At 40.5% G+C, this 18004-nt stretch overlaps 1 protein-coding gene and 1 long non-coding RNA gene across 2 annotated transcripts; one reads left to right on the top strand and one right to left on the bottom strand.

Moving 5' to 3' along the window:
- Positions 1-3487: 3487 nt before the first annotated feature.
- LOC128541622 (uncharacterized) lies at positions 3488-4668 on the bottom strand. The gene is made up of 3 exons (XR_008365640.1): positions 4588-4668; positions 4303-4470; positions 3488-3779 (listed from the first exon to the last, which is right to left on the bottom strand). It is a non-coding gene; the product is annotated as an uncharacterized LOC128541622 (long non-coding RNA).
- A 6068-nt stretch (positions 4669-10736) lies between these two features.
- On the top strand, positions 10737-17990 carry arg1 (arginase 1). The gene is made up of 8 exons (XM_053511404.1): positions 10737-11015; positions 11120-11192; positions 16381-16555; positions 16653-16812; positions 17131-17225; positions 17346-17450; positions 17524-17660; positions 17778-17990. Exons 1-8 carry the CDS (start codon positions 10926-10928, stop codon positions 17939-17941), a joined length of 999 nt encoding a protein of 332 aa, XP_053367379.1. The 5' UTR covers positions 10737-10925; the 3' UTR covers positions 17942-17990.
- The last annotated feature ends 14 nt before the right edge of the window (positions 17991-18004 follow it).

Below are 18004 nucleotides of genomic sequence, written 5' to 3'. Positions count from 1 at the left end.
TCCACCCATTAGCCCATTTAGTAATTAACTAGGGGTTGCTAATAAGAAAACCTAAGTCCACGCAGGAGTTGTTCAATTCTTTTTATACAGTCTATAAGCATTTTAGAGCTGCTGCTGAGCCAGACCCCACCAGAGAACAGCAGGCTGAATTCACAATAATTGCCATGTTTTATCCCAAAAATAGGGCAAAAAGCAAAAATTTGTTTCTTAAATTAATTGTTTGTAAGTTGGTGACCTGCCTGAATGTCTAAAAGTTTAAAGTAAAAATTCAGATTGAAAGAGGGAACAGTAAACTTTTTAGTGCTAAAAGCAAAAATCAAGCAAAAATGTCTTCATATAGTGACCACTATAGAGACTATACACTTTATATAATATTCTACATGTAGTATTTAATGGATTATGGGTTGTAAAAAATTAAACAAATGTCTAATGTGTATCTAGCAAATGGGACCAACAGCACCATCAGTTTTTGCCAATTTATAACAAAAAGACGATAGATCAGCATGCCATTTAAATACGGTTAGTGATATGAGAGAAATGCAGTGGACTGAAGTGTATGAATAAGATCGGTTGTATAGCATTAGAATGGGTATAGGAACTTTCCCCTGTTAATATGAATTGCCAAACACCTGCCTCAGAATCTGGTGAGGGTGAAAATCTGTATTTAATCATAAATTGCAGTTATTTAAAGAAATTCAGCTTTGCCTAGAACTGATGGACATTTACTAACCTACATACTGTATTAATTAATTCATTTACTAATTTGATAATTCCAGTCTGTTACAGAGCACCATGCATTTACTAATTAACATGAACATCAATACCAAAGAAAATTATTTTGGCACTCACTTGTCAGAATTATGCACTGCTGCATTTGGTGAAACATTAAGGAGCTGTAATGATTTGAGGGCCTCATTGTTCATCTTAGAGAGGAATCGCAGCTCCGCCCCGTGTACAGATTCTGAAGCCAGCGTGCCATCATTAGCTTACGAATGAAGCCCACTGCTGTCCTCAAACTCATAGAATGATATAAAAGTTGATGAACCTACTGATACTGTACGTCTAAGTGTGACAACAAAATTGATGTTGGCGCGACCTACATTGCTGCCAGACTTTTCTTCTGTCTGTCATATGCGCCATCACTCTGCAGTCTGATCCAGGGTTTTAGTAGGTTTAAGGAATTTTTTTCATATAAAATAAGTTAATTCTCATCCTCATGGATCTGATGTTAACATGTTAAAACCTCCATGCTCTCTTTCTTCCTCTCCCCTTCTCTCAAGCTAACACTTTGTTTTACATCTTCAACTTCTTGCATTTAAAAATTTCAACAGGCCATGTTAAAATGGATTATGTTCTTTAAAGTAACACATTTACATGACCCTAGATGTTTGGCTAAATATATAAAAACTCAGTCTTTTGCTGTAAATAAGTAGAGACCTTTCTAACAGACAATGTGTTTGCGTGTGTGACTGTGTCTCTCCTGGCGCCAGTAAGCTTATTGAAACTCAGCGGACCAAACAAGTCAGTTATTCATCTATAAAACTTTAACATTTTAGAGGAGCTATGAGCTTGGCTACCTGTTTTCACTAACACTGCCCACAGTTGCAGTTAATGAGGAACGCCTGTGACATTTACATTTAGGCATTTGGCAGACGCTCTTATCCAGAGCGACTTACAAAAAGTGCTTTAATGTTTACAACATTGGATACATACTTACACTGGGTTAACTAGGTTAATAACTAAGTACCATTAGTCCAACACAACTGAGTTTTTTTTTTTTTTTTTTTTTCGGGGGGAGGGGGGTTAGTCCAAGTACTGGAGAAACAGATGCGTCTTGAGTCGTCGTTTAAAGATAGTCAAAGTCTCTGATGTACGGACATCTAGAGGAAGTTCATTCCACCATCTAGGTGCCAGAACAGAAAAGAGCCTGGATGAATGCCGCCCTCGATCTCTGAGAGATGGTGGGATGAGGCGAGCAGTGCTGGAGGATCGGAGGCAACGTGGTGCAGTGCGTGGTGTAATTAGCGCAGAGAGGTAAGTGGGTGCTGGGCCATTTTTGGCTTTGTAGGCAAGCATCAGTGTTTTGAATTTGATGCGGGCAGCTACAGGAAGCCAGTGCAGGGAGCGGAGGAGTGGGGTGGTGTGGGAGAACTTGGGAAGGTTAAAAACGAGTCGTGCTGCTGCATTCTGGATCAGTTGCAGAGGACGAATCGTGGACAGAGGCAGGCCTGCCAGGAGTGAGTTGCAGTAGTCCAGTCTTGAAATAACAAGGGACTGAACAAGCACCTGAGTAGCCTGTGAAGAAAGAAATGGGCGAATTCTTCTGATATTGTAAAGAAGAAATCGACAAGAGCGAGTAAGGTTAGCGATGTGTGGGGAAAATGACAGATGATTGTCCACGGTTACCCCAAGATTGCGGGCGGTGGTTGAGGGAGTGATTTGGTTGTTGTCCATGGATATCACAAGGTCTTGACCTGGAGATGAGTCACAAGGGATAAACAACAGTTCGGTTTTACTGAGATTGAGCTTCAGCTGATGAGCAGCCATCCAAAATGAGATGTCTGCCAGACATGCTGAGATCCGGGTGGAAACCTGAGTGTCAGAGGGAGGAAAGGAGAGGACAAGTTGGGTGTCGTCTGCATAACAGTGGTATGAGAATCCATGCGATGATATGACCTTACCAAGAGACCGGGTATAGAGGGAGAACAGAAGAGGACCAAGTACTGAGCCCTGCGGGACACCAGTAGAGAGTCTACGTGGGGCAGATGTAGATCCCCTCCATGTTACCTCATATGACCTATAAGAAGCAAACCATTGCCACGCTGTTCCACAAATTCCAAGGCTTGTAAGAATAGATAATAGAATCTTGTGGTTCACGGTGTCAAATGCAGCTGACAGGTCCAGGAGGATGAGGACAGATGAAAGTTTAGCAGATCTAGCAGCATGGAGCTTCTCAGTGACTGACAGAAGGGCAGTCTCTGTGGAATGTGCCACTTTGAATCCAGATTGGTTTGGGTCATTAAGGTTGTTCTGTGAGAGATAAAGAGACATTTGATTATAAACCGTTCTTTCAAGAATTTTGGAAATAAAAGAGAGCAGTGATACCGGGCGATAGTTGTTAACTTCTGATGGGTCCAGGCAGGGTTTCTTGAGGATGGGAATAACCCTCGCCTTCTTAAAAGCGGCAGGAACATGACCAGATGATATGGATTGGTTGATGATGGCTGTGGTGAAGGGAAGGAGGTCTCGTGAGATGGCCTGGAGCATTGTGGAAGGGATTGGGTCTAATGAACAGGTGGTGGGGTTAGATGACGAGATGATCTGTTGAATCTCGTCAGATGACAAGTTGGAAAATTCTGCTAAAGGAGGGAAGGAAAGGTCCTGAGGTTCTGCCGTAGGTCTTTGGTTGAGAGCGAAGGACTGGCGGATTGCTACAATCTTCCCATCGTAGAATGTGGGAAAATCATCAGCAGTCAGAGAGGAAGGGGCAGGAGGAGTCGGTGGGTTGAGTAGTGAGGAGAAGATGTTGTGGAGTTTGCCAGGATCATGTGCAGACGCTTCCAACTTTTGTCTGAAGAAGGTAGTTTTGGCAGAAGTCACATCACATGAGAATTTGGAAAGAAGAGTCTGGTAAGAGATGAGATCTGCATCAAGCTGTGATTTCTTCCATCTTCTCTCCGCAGTTCTTAATTCTCTCCTGTTGTTGCGCAGTACATCAGATAGCCAAGGAGCAGGACAAGATTTCTTCCTTGGTTTAGATGACAGCGGGCAAAGGAGATCTATGGATGAGGAGAGAGAGGAGAGGAAAGTTTCAGTCGCAGTCTCTAGTGGTAAAGAGGAGAAGGAGTCTGGGTCTGGGAGGAATGATAGGGTGTATGAAGACACAGAGGAAGGGGAGACAGAGTGAAGGTTTTTGCGGGTAAAAGAGACATTTTGGTGGTTAGGTTTACATAGAATGGGAAGGGTTATAGTGAAGGATACCAGGTAATGATCAGATTTATGAAGAGGAATAGTAGTGATATCTGTGACTGGGGAAGGGCGGCAGAAAACAAGGTCGAGAGAATTTCCTGCCTTGTGTGTAGGAGGGCAGCTGTTTAGGGTTAAAGAGAAGGAGTTAAGGAGAGGGAGAAGGAAAGAGGATTGGAGTTTATCAGATGGAAGGTTGAAATCTCCTAGAACAGTGAGAGGAGTGTTAGCAGAAGGAAAAAGACTAAGAAGTATGTCCATTTCATCTAGAAAGTTTCCTAGAGAGCCAGGAGGACGGTAAATAACCAAGATGTGGAGGTTAATTGGAGAGGTTACCTTAACTGCATGAAATTCAAATGATGAAAAACTGAGATGAGACAGGGTGATGGGCGAGAAGGACCACCTCTTGGACAACAGGAGACCCGTACCACCACCTCTGCCAGTTTCTCGTGGAGTGTGAGAGAATACATAGGCAGAGGATAGGGCAGCCGGTGTAGCTGAGTTCTGAGGAGATATCCAGGTCTCAGTTAGTGCCAGAAAGTCAAAAGAGTAATGAGTAGCTAGGGCAGAGATAAAGTCTGCTTTATTTACAGCAGATTGGCAGTTCCAGAGCCCACCTACCACCAGTGCAGGACAATGAGACAGTACTGGAGGGTAGATGAGGTTTCTGGGAGATCTGCCTCTGCTGTGTGAGTAAAAGCATCTTGGTCTGTGAGAACTGACGGAGATAGGTTGAAGACACATGCTAGACTGAGGTAACTGTCTATAAAAACTTGTAACTTCTTGGCAAACAAGAGTTTAAATCAATTCTCTGTGCACTACCTTTGTTGCAGGATATTCTTATTAACTAGGATATTCTTATTAACTTATTAGCAATTAGTTGTGTGTCTTGTAATCACTTGTGTCTGTAGCGGAGACACCTTCAATATATGTAGCTAAGCCCTGCCCACAATTCACACCTTAAGGAAGCCTGAAACTACTCTTGATTAATTACCTGAGAACTAATTGCTTTAGACCTACTTCAATCACACTGCAATCAACACTACCAAACAGCAAAAACTAGGTACAGTATACAGTATGAACCAATTGTGTTTTCAAAAACAGTACAAAAGTTAAAAACCTACCTTACCAGTGGAGAAGAATCCAATTTAGAAAACTAAAGCACACTAAAGTATGAGCTAGATCCACCTTCAATATATGTAGCTAAGCCCTGCCCACAATTCACACCTTAAGGAAGCCTGAAACTACTCTTGATTAATTACCTGAGAACTAATTGCTTTAGACCTACTTCAATCACACTGCAATCAACACTACCAAACAGCAAAAACTAGGTACAGTATACAGTATGAACCAATTGTGTTTTCAAAAACAGTACAAAAGTTAAAAACCTACCTTACCAGTGGAGAAGAATCCAATTTAGAAAACTAAAGCACACTAAAGTATGAGCTAGATCCACCTTCAATATATGTAGCTAAGCCCTGCCCACAATTCACACCTTAAGGAAGCCTGAAACTACTCTTGATTAATTACCTGAGAACTAATTGCTTTAGACCTACTTCAATCACACTGCAATCAACACTACCAAACAGCAAAAACTAGGTACAGTATACAGTATGAACCAATTGTGTTTTCAAAAACAGTACAAAAGTTAAAAACCTACCTTACCAGTGGAGAAGAATCCAATTTTAGAAAACTAAAGCACACTTGAGACACTCACATCATGACTTAAAAGTTGATGTTCAGCACCACCAAAAACAGAATTTCGGTTTTATATACATGGTAGCTTGATGGTAGGTGGTTTGCCTCCCATGCCAGGCTCAGGTTCAATTCCCATTCCAGCCACAGCCGGTCCCAAGCCCAGATAAATAATAGGAGGGTTGCGTCAGAAAGTTGCAGGAATAATTACACATAATTATACATGTATATCTATATATGTATGTTGTTGTTGTTGATCTTCCAGCTGCTCCCAGCAAAGTAGTCGCTGCAGTGAACCATCCGGTTCGCACATACTTATTATTACTTATAGTAATAATTAAGACTATTGTAACTGGATTGGCACATTGATTCATGTAAAACCTGGAAGTCTTAACATGCTCGATAAGTCATGAAAATCAGCAGACAGGTTGGAATCTGCTGCCATTAGTACTCCTGAGTGGCATGCATGGTCATTAGTGATTGATGATGATGATTATATACATTGATTTATTTTATTTTGTGTTATGTTCATGTTGTTGTTGTTTTTTTAATATTATATTTTTATTGATATTTAACAACAACAAAAAAGCAGAGCCAGGTCAATATACAGTCAACACCCACAGCAAACATAAAAAAAAAAAAATCTGTTAATATAAGAGTGAACATGGAAACACCCAAGGGCAAAACAGTTCAGTAAAGAAAACCTAAAAGAAAGGGAGAGAAATGATTGCTCAATTACATCCCACAAAGGGGCCCATATCCGCCAGAATAGTTCAGATTTGTTCTGTAAATCATATGTAAGTTTTTCCATTGGGAGAAGATTACCCATTTGTGCCAAACACATCTTTAAAGTTGGTACACAAGATGATGACTATAAGATAAGTATACATTTCTTTGCCAGATAAGTAATGAAATTTAATCGTGATATTTTCCAATTTAACAGGTATACACTTACCTAAAGGATTATTAGGAACACCTGTTCAATTTCTCATTAATGCAATTATCTAATCAACCAATCACATGGCAGTTGTTTCAATGCATTTAGGGGTGTGGTCCTGGTCAAGACAATCTCCTGAACCCCAAACTGAATGTCAGAATGGGAAAGAAAGGTGATTTAAGCAATTCTGAGCGTTGCATGGTTGTTGGTGCCAGACGGGCCGGTCTGAGTATTTCACAATCTGCTCAGTTACTGGGATTTTCACGCACAACCATTTCTAGGGTTTACAAAGAATGGTGTGAAAAGGGTAAAAACATCCAGTATGCGGCAGTCCTGTGGGCGAAAATGCCTTGTTGATGCTAGAGGTCAGAGAAGAATGGGCCGACTGATTCAAGCTGATAGAAGAGCAACTTTGACTGAAATAACCAATCGTTACAACCGAGGTATGCAGCAAAGCATTTGTAAAGCTACAACACACACAACCTTGAGGCGGATGGGCTACAACAGCAGAAGACCTCACCGGGTACCACTTATCTATACAAATAGGAAAAAGAGGCTACAATTTGCACAAGCTCAGCAAAATTCAACAGTTGAAGACTGGAAAAATGTTGCCTGGTCTGATGAGTCTTGATTTCTGTTGAGACATTCAAATGGTAGAGTCAGAATTTGGCTGGTGGTGGTGGTGTAATGGTGTGGGGGATGTTTTCTTGGCACACTTAACATTTACATTTACATTTAGGCATTTGGCAGACGCTCTTATCCAGAGCGACTTACAAAAAGTGCTTTAAAGTTTACATGATTGGATACCTACTTACACTGGGTTAACTAGGTTAATACTTAAGTGCCATTAGTCCAACACAACATAGGAAGAGGCTTTTTTTTTTTTTTTGGCGGGGGGGTTAGTCCAAGTACTGGAGAAACAGATGCGTCTTAAGTCGTCGTTTAAAGATAGTCAAAGTCTCTGCTGTATGGACATCTAGAGGAAGTTCATTCCACCACCTAGGTGCCAGAACAGAAAAGAGCCTGGATGAATGCCGCCCTCGATCCCTGAGAGATGGTGGGATGAGGCGAGCAGTGCTGGAGGATCGGAGGGAACGTGGTGCAGAATCAGAGAAGAGAGGTAAGAGGGTGCTGGGCCATTTTTAGCTTTGTAGGCAAGCATCAGCGTTTTAAATTTGATGCGGGCAACTACAGGAAGCCAGTGCAGGGAGCGGAGGAGTGGTGTGGTGTGGAAGAACTTGGGAAGGTTAAAAACGAGACGTGCTAGTGCATTCTGGATCAGTTGCAGAGGATGAATCGTGGACAGAGGCAGGCCTGCCGGGAGTGAGTTGCAGTAGTTCAGTCTTGAAATAACAAGTGACTGAACAAGCACCTGAGTAGCCTGTTAAGAAAGAAATGGGCGAATTCTTCTGATATTGTAAAAAAGAAATCTACAAGAGAGAGTAAGGTTAGCGATGTGTGGGGAAAATGACAGATGATTGTCCACGGTTACCCCAAGATTGCGGGCGGTGGTTGAAGGTGAAGGTGATTTGGTTGTTGTCCAGGGATATCACAAGGTCTTGACATGGGGATGAGTCACAAGGGATAAACAACAGTTCGGTTTTACTGAGATTGAGCTTCAGCTGATGAGCAGTCATCCAGGATGCGATGTCTGCCAGACATGCTGAGATCCGGGTGAAAACCTGAGTGTCAGAGGGAGAAAAGGAGAGAATAAGTTGGGTGTCATCTGCAAAACAATGGTATGAAAATCCTTGCGATGATATGACCCTACCAAGAAACCGGGTATAGAGGGAGAACAGAAGAGGACCAAGTACTGAGCCCTGCACTACACCAGTAGAGAGTCTACGTGGGGCAGATGTAGATCCCCTCCATGTTACCTCATATCTTCTGGGTAAGAAGCAAACCATTGCCACGCTGCTCCACAAATTCCAAGGCTTGTAAGAATAGATAATAGAATTTTGTGGTTCACCGTGTCAAATGCAGCTGACAGGTCCAGGAGGATGAGGACTTAAGGCATTGTTTAAATGCCACGGGCTACCTGAGCATTGTTTCTGACCATGTTCATCCCTTTATGACCACCATGTACCCATCCTCTGATGGCTACTTCCAGCAGGATAATGCACCATATCACAAAGCTCGAATCATTTCAAATTGGTTTTTTGAACATGACAATGAGTTACTAAAAGAGATACTAAAATGCCCTCCACAGTCACCAGATCTCAACCCAATAGAGCATCTATGGGATGTGGTGGAACAGGAGCTTCGTGCCCTGGATGTGCATTCCACAAATCTCCATCAACTGCAAGATGCTATCCTATCACTATGGGCCAACATTTCTAAAGAATGCTTTCAGCACCTTGTTGAATCAATGCCACGTAGAATTAAGGCAGTTCTGAAGGCGAAAGTGGGTCAAACACCGTATTAGTATGGTGTTCCTAATAATCCCTTTAGTTGAGTGTATATAGTTGGAGAAATTTTTTTGCTAGTATTTTTCTCAACCAGATCATGCACTTTATACCAAAAGATTTTAATTTTCTTACACTTCCAGAATAGATGCATCAATGTTCCCCTTTTTGAATTACATTTAAAACACAGCTGAGATACATTTGGATACATTTTGTAGAGGCGTACAGAGGTGAGATATGTTCTATATAGGAATTTCAAGTTTTGCTCATGCACAGAAACTGAAGTTGATTTGTGAAAAACCTCCATACATCTGAGAGCCATTCATCATCGGTGAATGATCGGCCCATATCCTTTCGCCAAACCTTTCTTAAAGAATTCAAAGGTGAAGAGGTTTCTAATAAAAGAGAGCCATACAGATTGGAAATCTGACCCTTCAATGACCCTGGAAGAAGTAGATGATTTTCAATATCAGACAATTCAAAGCAGATTTTGCCCTGTCTTATTTCAGATTGATTTAAATGACGTAGCAGGTGAAATTTATTCTAATATTTGTGACAGTGAAAATGATTAGCCACATGTTTGATAAAAAGCAAATGCAAACAAGCAGGCAAGACATGAAAAACACAGAATGATGCGATTTCTGCCGACATGGAAACCTGGACCACACCTAGGAATGGATCACTTATATTTTTAAAGAGAACAGACAGACAATAAGTCTCTGTCTGAACCTGTGACTGCTTACAACCAGCACATGGACTGACCTTGGGTGACAGGAATGTTGTCACTGCGCTTATTACCTTATGTAGCTTTTCATCCAATGATGTAAGCCATTTGCACACATTTTAATTTATTTAAAGCAATTAAAGACCATAATATTAAGTGTGTTGTCCATGTAGCATTTACTATCCACTGCCAACAATAACTTTTAGCTGGGAATAGGAACAGCTGTGATTTGCTGAAGTTGTGCTGTACAGTCACCAGGTTTGTGCACATTTCATTGCAGTGTTTTTGATGCTTTCCATTTCAATTCTTCTCTGAAAGGTTGTTGTTATATTGTGGATGGGAAAATGTACAAAGATGTACAATTTTGGTGTGATTGTATATTTCGTGAAAGGTTTTTCAGCTAATGTAAATGTTTAATTACTTTAAATAATTGTTTATCGTAAACCTGACAGATGTATTTTTACATAATATTTTTACTGTAATCTAAGGCAGTGTTCAAATATATTTCATATATGTTCATAATAAATTGATTGAGTGTCTTTATAAAACAAAAGATACGGTACATGGAGCCCATCCCTGGAGCCTTATAGGGCATGAGGCAGGATGCCAATCCATCGCAGGACATACTGTATGTGCTCATTTTCACAATTTGAGAACTCCATTATCAATTAGCCTAATTTGCATGTCTTTGGACTGTGAGTGGAAACTGGAGTACCGGGAGGAAACCCAACAAACAGCTCAGGGAGAACTTGTGAATAAAATACCCCTAAGCCTCCGTGCCACCATGGCTCATAAGACCCTTAGTTATATATATATATAATTATCCTGTATATACAAGGTCGCAGGGGCCTGGAGCCCATCACAGGGTACACACACACACACACACACATACACACGCGCGCGCGCTCATTTTTATATACTGTATGTAATATAATAATAACAACGGCGATGGCGCAGGTGCTTGGACCCGCTTCGCATTACACTGTGTAAAACCTCGTTAATTAAATGAACACTGCTGTTTAGTGCAGACAGGTTTTGGTTGGTGTCCGGGTCGCCTGTAGAGCTCGGAGCGCCGGAGGGAAGGGGCGAGGCTCTATTTAATCCATGGATCAGCACCTGGCTCTGAGAGAGCGCTGGAGCGCGTGAGCCGCCGCGGTGCTTCAGTTCCCCGAGGCGCGGACTCGACCTCAGCTCAGCCATGACACAGCGCTTACACAGCGCGTGCACCGTGCTCCGGAGACAGCTGCACTCCGTCGGCATCATCGGAGCGCCTTTCTCCAGAGGACAGGTGAGCTCTGTGTGTGTGTGTGTGTGTGAGAAGGGAAAAAGTCCGGACGCTATCAGATTTAAAATTAAATGTAAGTTGTATCTAATGAAAGTATTCTGCCGCAGCCCAGGGACGGTGTCCAGCGTGGACCAGATGTGATTCGGGAAGCTGGACTTGTAAGAAAACTTGAAGGTCAAGGTAGGAAGCGGGAAATGCACATAATAATAATAATAATTCCTGGCAAAATAGCCACACTAGACACGCTTTATTGAATAAACACTAATTACGAACTCTGAATTTGCCTCTGATAGCCTGTCCAAAAAAGGAGCAGTGCATGTGTGGCATTGTGCAGTATGAAAACCGTACAACTGTAAAACTTGATTCAAACGGTTTCTTGACTAAAATGTTATCAAACATGTTATGCAGTGCATAAATGCATAATTCTCCGAGCCAGATCATATCCGGACTCTCATTATTAATCTGCAAAGAAATTTAAGATCATCATAACACCTCTAAGACATCTTTAAAACAAAACTAAAAAAGTTTTTCTTAACACTGGAAAAGTAACTGATCGTTTTGATTTCTCATAATCCTAGTTCTCAATGAACAACTATTTATTTCTATGTCTAACGCTAAGAACTAAGCCTACTCTACCTGTCATAGAAAGTAAAAATATCAGTTTATGCCAGTGTTTATACTAATACTTTTATATATACTAATGTTGATCGCTCACCCTAGGTGTTACGTACAGTGTTTAGCTGGACATTAATTTAAATGTTTAGTCTGTAGCAGAGGGAGAGAGAGAGAGAGAGAGAGAGAGAGTGTGTGTGTGTAAATGAGACATGAGATGGTATCTAAAAGGACAGAGCTTCTATGACCTTGCAACACACATGTGTGTGTGTGTGTGTGTGTGTGTGTATTCACAGTAGAAGTTCTGAGAAAAACACACCTCCTGTCAGTCAGAATGAGGTGACATTACTGAGTCTATCTTTTAGCTGCATACATAATAGGAGACCAGAGAGAGAATACAAACAGTAACACTGCCTGTAGGTCATGAGTGATTTATTGACATAGAGCCTGTTTTTTTATACTGGATTATGTCTTAATTTTGTCAACTTTTCAGTCACTCATTAGGCTCAAGGTTTTTCAAGTTTTTTCTTTTTTTCAAATCCCAAGAATCTAAAACAGGCATCAGACTTTTTCCCGCCTGTGTTGGGAACACATAAATTTGAATGAAATTATCCAATCCGCCAAGAAGCTCAATACATTAAATCATGTAGTTAGCTTTAGGTCAAGAGCTTCAGGGAATGTTCAAATCCAACAGTCAAATGTGGGAGAATATGACAGGATGGTTGCTGATCTGGTTTAAGTGTTTTTGTATAAACATTTCTTTTTTCCCCCATTCTGACTGTGGCGCTGCTTCAACCCATATGATACAATTTTTTGTAGAATTCCAGACTATACCACATGGGGACCTTCACCCCAAGTTGTAGGATCAGTTTAACTCAGGGTAGTAATAAAGAGAGGCAGGAATTGACAGGTTCACTGAACTCTCACTATATTTACACTGTTGTAACCTGCTAAAACAGCTAGAAAAACAACAATAATACACAGATTTAAAACCCTATTTCACAACGATTTAACTAGATGAACAGATAAATAGATATATAGATAGATAGATCCTTGAAATTCCATATATGAAATTCCATATATGTATTACTTAACATCATTGGTGTGGAGAGCAACCGCCTGCCAAAACTCATTCTAAACTAGTCACTAAACACATCTGATACATTTGCATTTTAAACAATACTGTCTTCTTAAGAATTAGTTCTAAGTCATTCTGAATTGCACCTTAACTGTCCATGTTCTTTTATTTACGGCTACAAAGCTAACTATCTTCTAATGAAAAGCTCAATCCCAAATCCCTCTCTAACTTTGCACGGTTTTTGCGCATACTGGCTGTAACACTTAACATATGGAGAAACAAAATTATATTAACACAATAACTAATTATATTAACTAAATTACCTCCAATAAATGATTACCTGCTACTGGAAGGTGGAAAAGGATTGATGAACTTACTTGTGCTCTTTGCTCATGCCTTCACACAATAGCAACGTAGGAACTAAAAGGAAAAAGTGAAAGTAATAATGAATTGTACATTTTACAAAGCTTACCATGGTGCAAGTAGATGAATTAGGTAGCAGGGTCAAGGTGGAAAAACAGAAAAATAAGTAGATTAAAATGTCGAAGTAATAATTCAGCTGCACGCAACACCACACACCAAATTACAGCCAACCGAGCATTTGCAGTCACGTGATCCAGAATTAACACATTTGCAGTTTGTTTGGCGATCAAGAGATAAGACAACACCAAGACAAATCATTAATAAATCACTGGCTAAATTTACCCATCATTGGATATTATGGATATTGACTCAAGCTCCAGGTTTTGCATACAACACGTTTTGGACAGAGCACTGGCAGGTTAACGAAAAGGTTAATCCCATCAGGTGTCACTTAATGTTAACATATAATTTAGTAAAAACCAAAAAAATGTTTTGAATATCAGCGTAGTTTATAGTCTATTATTAAAGATGTCAGTTTCTGATGTTTTCTTCCTACATTGCCATCCATCCACCTGCTACTCTGCTATCTGTACTGTGTGATGAGTGATTGAGTTCACACTGTGTACTTAGCAATAGCGCATAAAATGAAAAACACCAATTAAAATACTTGATAAGTCACAGGTGCCCGACCACACCCCCACTAACATAAAAATCTACTTTATTTAAGATCTGAGAAAAAAGTGATTTAACATGAAAAACAACAGCTGACTCAGCCCAATTTAAGCACAGAGAGACTGCCAGACAAAGAGCTGCTGGTTCAGTTTTACAGTGAATGTGGCATAAAAGTCCTAGGTGTGGCCAGACACTACACATATCTGTAGATTCAACATTTGGTCACAGCACACGGTGGGGTGGTTAAAAGAGTGAACATCTAATTCCTTGAACTCATATGTGATGATCCACCATGTCAGAGGGTGAATGTGTGCAGTCATGTATGAACAGGGTGAAAAGGGTTGACAACACAACCCTGACATTTTGTGGTCCATGTGGTCCAAGTCCATGCTCAAGAGCAAAGTGTGTTGGTTAATACAAGGACGCTGAGCTTGTTTACAAGTTCATGGGGAGATATTGTATTAAACATTGGATATTGTAAAATCAACATATGTGTGGGATGACACTTCCTACTTGGTGAAGAAAGATCAGCAGAAGCTAAAGTACCTTCTTAACCCTTAGTGGATTTCTACAGGAGCCTAATATCACCTCTTCTGTTCTGTGTCACAGTCTAGTGTGCCAGCTGCACTGCAGCAACCTGGCCTGGAGTTTGCATGTTTGCATGGTGGGTTTCCTCCAGGTACTCCGGTTTCCTTGCACAGTCCAATGATATGCAGATTAGGCTAATTGACGTTACCAAATAGCCCGTAATGTATTAATGAGCTTGTGTGTGTATATGTGTGCATGTGCCTTGTGATGTTTTGGAATCCTGACAAGGGTGTACCCTGGCTCATGCCCTAAATCTCCTGGGATAGGCTCCAGGACCCCTGCTACCCTGTATACAGGATAAAGCGGTATCGACAATAAGTGGGTGAATTAATGACACAATCCCTGTTTGCACGCACTGTTCGCATCAATTGCCAGTGCACATAGTAAATTTGTTCCTATATTAATATTTTTAGCTTCATTAGGGCCCGAGCACTATGACATCAGCACTTTTACATCAGCACGATGATGCCATGACTATGAAGTCATCACCATCAGTGCTGATGTCATAAATGTGCGAGGGCGAGGCATTATTATTTTTTGCAACGCTGTAAGAAAATATGATCGGCCAAGCACCAGCGCCACTGGTTGCAGAGCCATTGCTTGCAACTATTTTTTATCTTTAGGGCTCAAGCACTATGGGACCCTCTTGTTTACCTAAGGATTCTTTTTATTTTATTATTTTTTTTACCATTTTGGGTCTTAACGTGCTATAAAACTAATGAAAATTTGCAGACAGTTTGGAATCTGCTGGCATTAGGAAGACTGAGAGTCTGGGTGTGGCATTATAAAAAAAAGTGGTTAATAACTTTCTGGGTGGCATTATATTGAGTGACATGTTCAGAGACACGTCCAGTGACATCACATTGAGTAACAGTGTGATGCTTTTTTCCCTGCATAGGTGGCCTATTGAACGTACTGTACACGTACACGTCACAAATGTTAACACACACACACACACACACACACACACGCAAACACACGTCTCTTTCTCACACACACACACCTCTTTCTCTCTCACACACACACACACACACACATCTCTCTCTCACACACACACAAACACATTCATACGCTTTTTGGAGGTTTAAACATAAACACGCATTTATTTATTTATTTATATATATTTTTTGTACATACATACCTTTTTTCTAGTGCAGTCTTTTGGTGTACTTGTACAACCATGTATGTGAAAAAAGAAATTTTAGAATCTTAAAACGCGCACACCCACACACACACGGCAATAATTTTCTAAGTCTTAACATGCTCAAATAACACGGTGCACTCAGAAGGCGATGGGTCATCGTTGCTTGCAACTATATTTTTGTCTTATTCTTATTGCTGCTGGTCTCTGAGAGCTACCAAACATATTACATTGTATTACATATGTAATGCTCCTATGTATATTATACCAGGACTTGGTCTTAACGTACAATCATGAAGAGATAATGGTGTGTAGTAATAATTATATACAGTATTGTGTGTATAATAATTATATCCATGTGTGTCTACACATTCTAAATATATTCTAAAGAATATCTTTATGTAAATCTACACATTCTTAAGATATATTTCATAGCAGAGAGCGAAAACGCCTACCATCACCTGTAACCATCAATAATACTCGGCCATTCGGTGTACACTTGCATAAATGGGTTGCCATGATTAGCATGCTCAATCTACACTGTTTATGCACAAGTACAGAAGAATTTAGATCCAAGACATACCTCACTGAAAAGAAAGTCAAGGTATAGCGCAACTCAAAAGATACGGTTAAGAGGCATAGTATATACCTGCATTAGATGCATTATGCTTCTCATGATAATGTAGGAAATGGGTGGGACGCCCCACTGCCATCAGGTACAGTTGACAGTCAGGAAAATGAAGGCTTCGATGGTTACATGGTGTTTGATATAAACATTAATGAACATTTGAATCAGCTCTTGTCTTGCATCTGCCACATGATTAGCTGATTGGTTAGTTGCATGCGTAGCCCTTAAAAAGTGGAAGGACATTATCTTTATCAAGAAATAATCTGGTTCATGCCTTCTCTTGCAGGTTGTATTGTAAAAGACTACGGTAATCTGATATTTAAAGAAGTGTCGAACGATCACCCCTTTGGGACGACAAAGCAACCCCGCGCAGTTGGACTTGCCAACAAACAGGTTGCTGATGCTGTGCAGAGGGTTAAGAATGATAGCTACACCTGTGTGATGCTTGGAGGAGATCACAGGTTCAACATGTTCATAAACTGTAAAAAAGACACATTATTTATAAACCATTTAAACAACAGCTTAGGCTTGTTATAATGTCTGTTTGGTTTCCTATAGTTTGGCGATCGGTTCAATTCATGGCCATGCGGCCTGTAGACCGGAGCTGAGCGTGGTATGGGTAGATGCCCATGCTGACATAAACACACCTTTAACCAGTCCGACAGGAAACATCCATGGGCAGCCCATGTCCTACCTCATCCATGAGCTGCACAATAAGGTGATCCATATTTAGTGTGTTAATCAAACTAGACTACATCAGATATACTGGAGTTGTACAGACATTTATCAAGGTGAATGTATTTATCCTAGATGTACTCTGGACTGTAATTTATTTAAGTAATGGTCATGTAATTTAAGGAAAATAGATAGAGTACTATCTTCCTGTTGTACTTGTTGACACATTGTTGGAAGAGCTGCAAACAAAAGCTGTTCCAGAATTTTGTTTTCGTTAGTTTTTAGAGGTTTTAACTAACCAGATGCTTTGGACCCTTATTACAGGTCAACAAATCATTCACTGTCTTTGTGTCTCCTTCAGATTCCCATCATGCCAAACTTCTCATGGATTCAGCCTTGTCTAACAGCAAAAGATATAGTGTACATTGGACTCAGAGATGTAGATCCAGAGGAACAGTAAGTTCCTATTCAATGGTTAATATGACAAAAAAAAAATTTTCATCTATAAGTGTATGATTTTTTTTTTTTAGGTTCTAAATATGGATGTACAATATGCTATAATGTCTTATATTTCAGTTACATCTTGAAACACCTGGGGATTAAGACTTTCTCTATGACAGAGGTTGATAGTCTAGGAATTGCCCGGGTTATGGAACAGACGTGTGACCACATATTTTCAAAGTAAGTATCCTTTACAACATATTAAAACCCATACATATATAAATCAAGTATAAAACCGTGTTTGGACAAACAGGATAAAGAAACCTATCCACCTGAGTTATGATATTGATGCCCTGGACCCCTCACTGGCACCAGCCACAGGGACTCCGGTGATCGGAGGCCTGACGTACAGAGAGGGCATCTACATTACTGAGTATTTGTGTCAAACTGGTGAGAAATAATAAATTAAATAGACTGCAATAACTAATGTTAGTTTTGACATGGTTTTGGATCTCAAAATTGGAATGTGAGGAAGTAACACCTTCCATCCCATTTTTTTCCCAACAGGGCTTCTGTCTGCTATTGATATTGTTGAGGTGAATCCAAAGCTAGCCAAAAAAGAGGAGGAGGCGCAACTGACAGCCAGTGTGGCAGTGGATCTCGTGTTAGGCTGTTTTGGAAGAGTGCGTGAAGGATCACACCGAGACGATTATAAAATCCCAGAGCCATAAGTGCAAAGTGTGCATTTTCAGACTTAGAAGATATCTCCACCACACAGTCCAGAAATACTCTTT

Source organism: Clarias gariepinus, chromosome 14 (genome assembly GCF_024256425.1).
Source record: "Clarias gariepinus isolate MV-2021 ecotype Netherlands chromosome 14, CGAR_prim_01v2, whole genome shotgun sequence".
Classification (NCBI taxonomy): domain Eukaryota; kingdom Metazoa; phylum Chordata; class Actinopteri; order Siluriformes; family Clariidae; genus Clarias; species Clarias gariepinus.
Note: the sequence above shows the minus strand (reverse complement) of the source record. Positions and strands in the feature narration are given on the sequence as shown.

Coding starts and splice junctions, on each gene's coding strand:
- arg1 (XM_053511404.1), top strand. CDS start 10,926: ATGACACAGCGCTTACACAGCGCGTGCACCGTGCTCCGGAGACAGCTG. Junction 11,016..11,119: donor CGCCTTTCTCCAGAGGACAG/GTGAGCTCTGTG, acceptor ATTCTGCCGCAG/CCCAGGGACGGTGTCCAGCG. Junction 11,193..16,380: donor AAGAAAACTTGAAGGTCAAG/GTAGGAAGCGGG, acceptor CTTCTCTTGCAG/GTTGTATTGTAAAAGACTAC.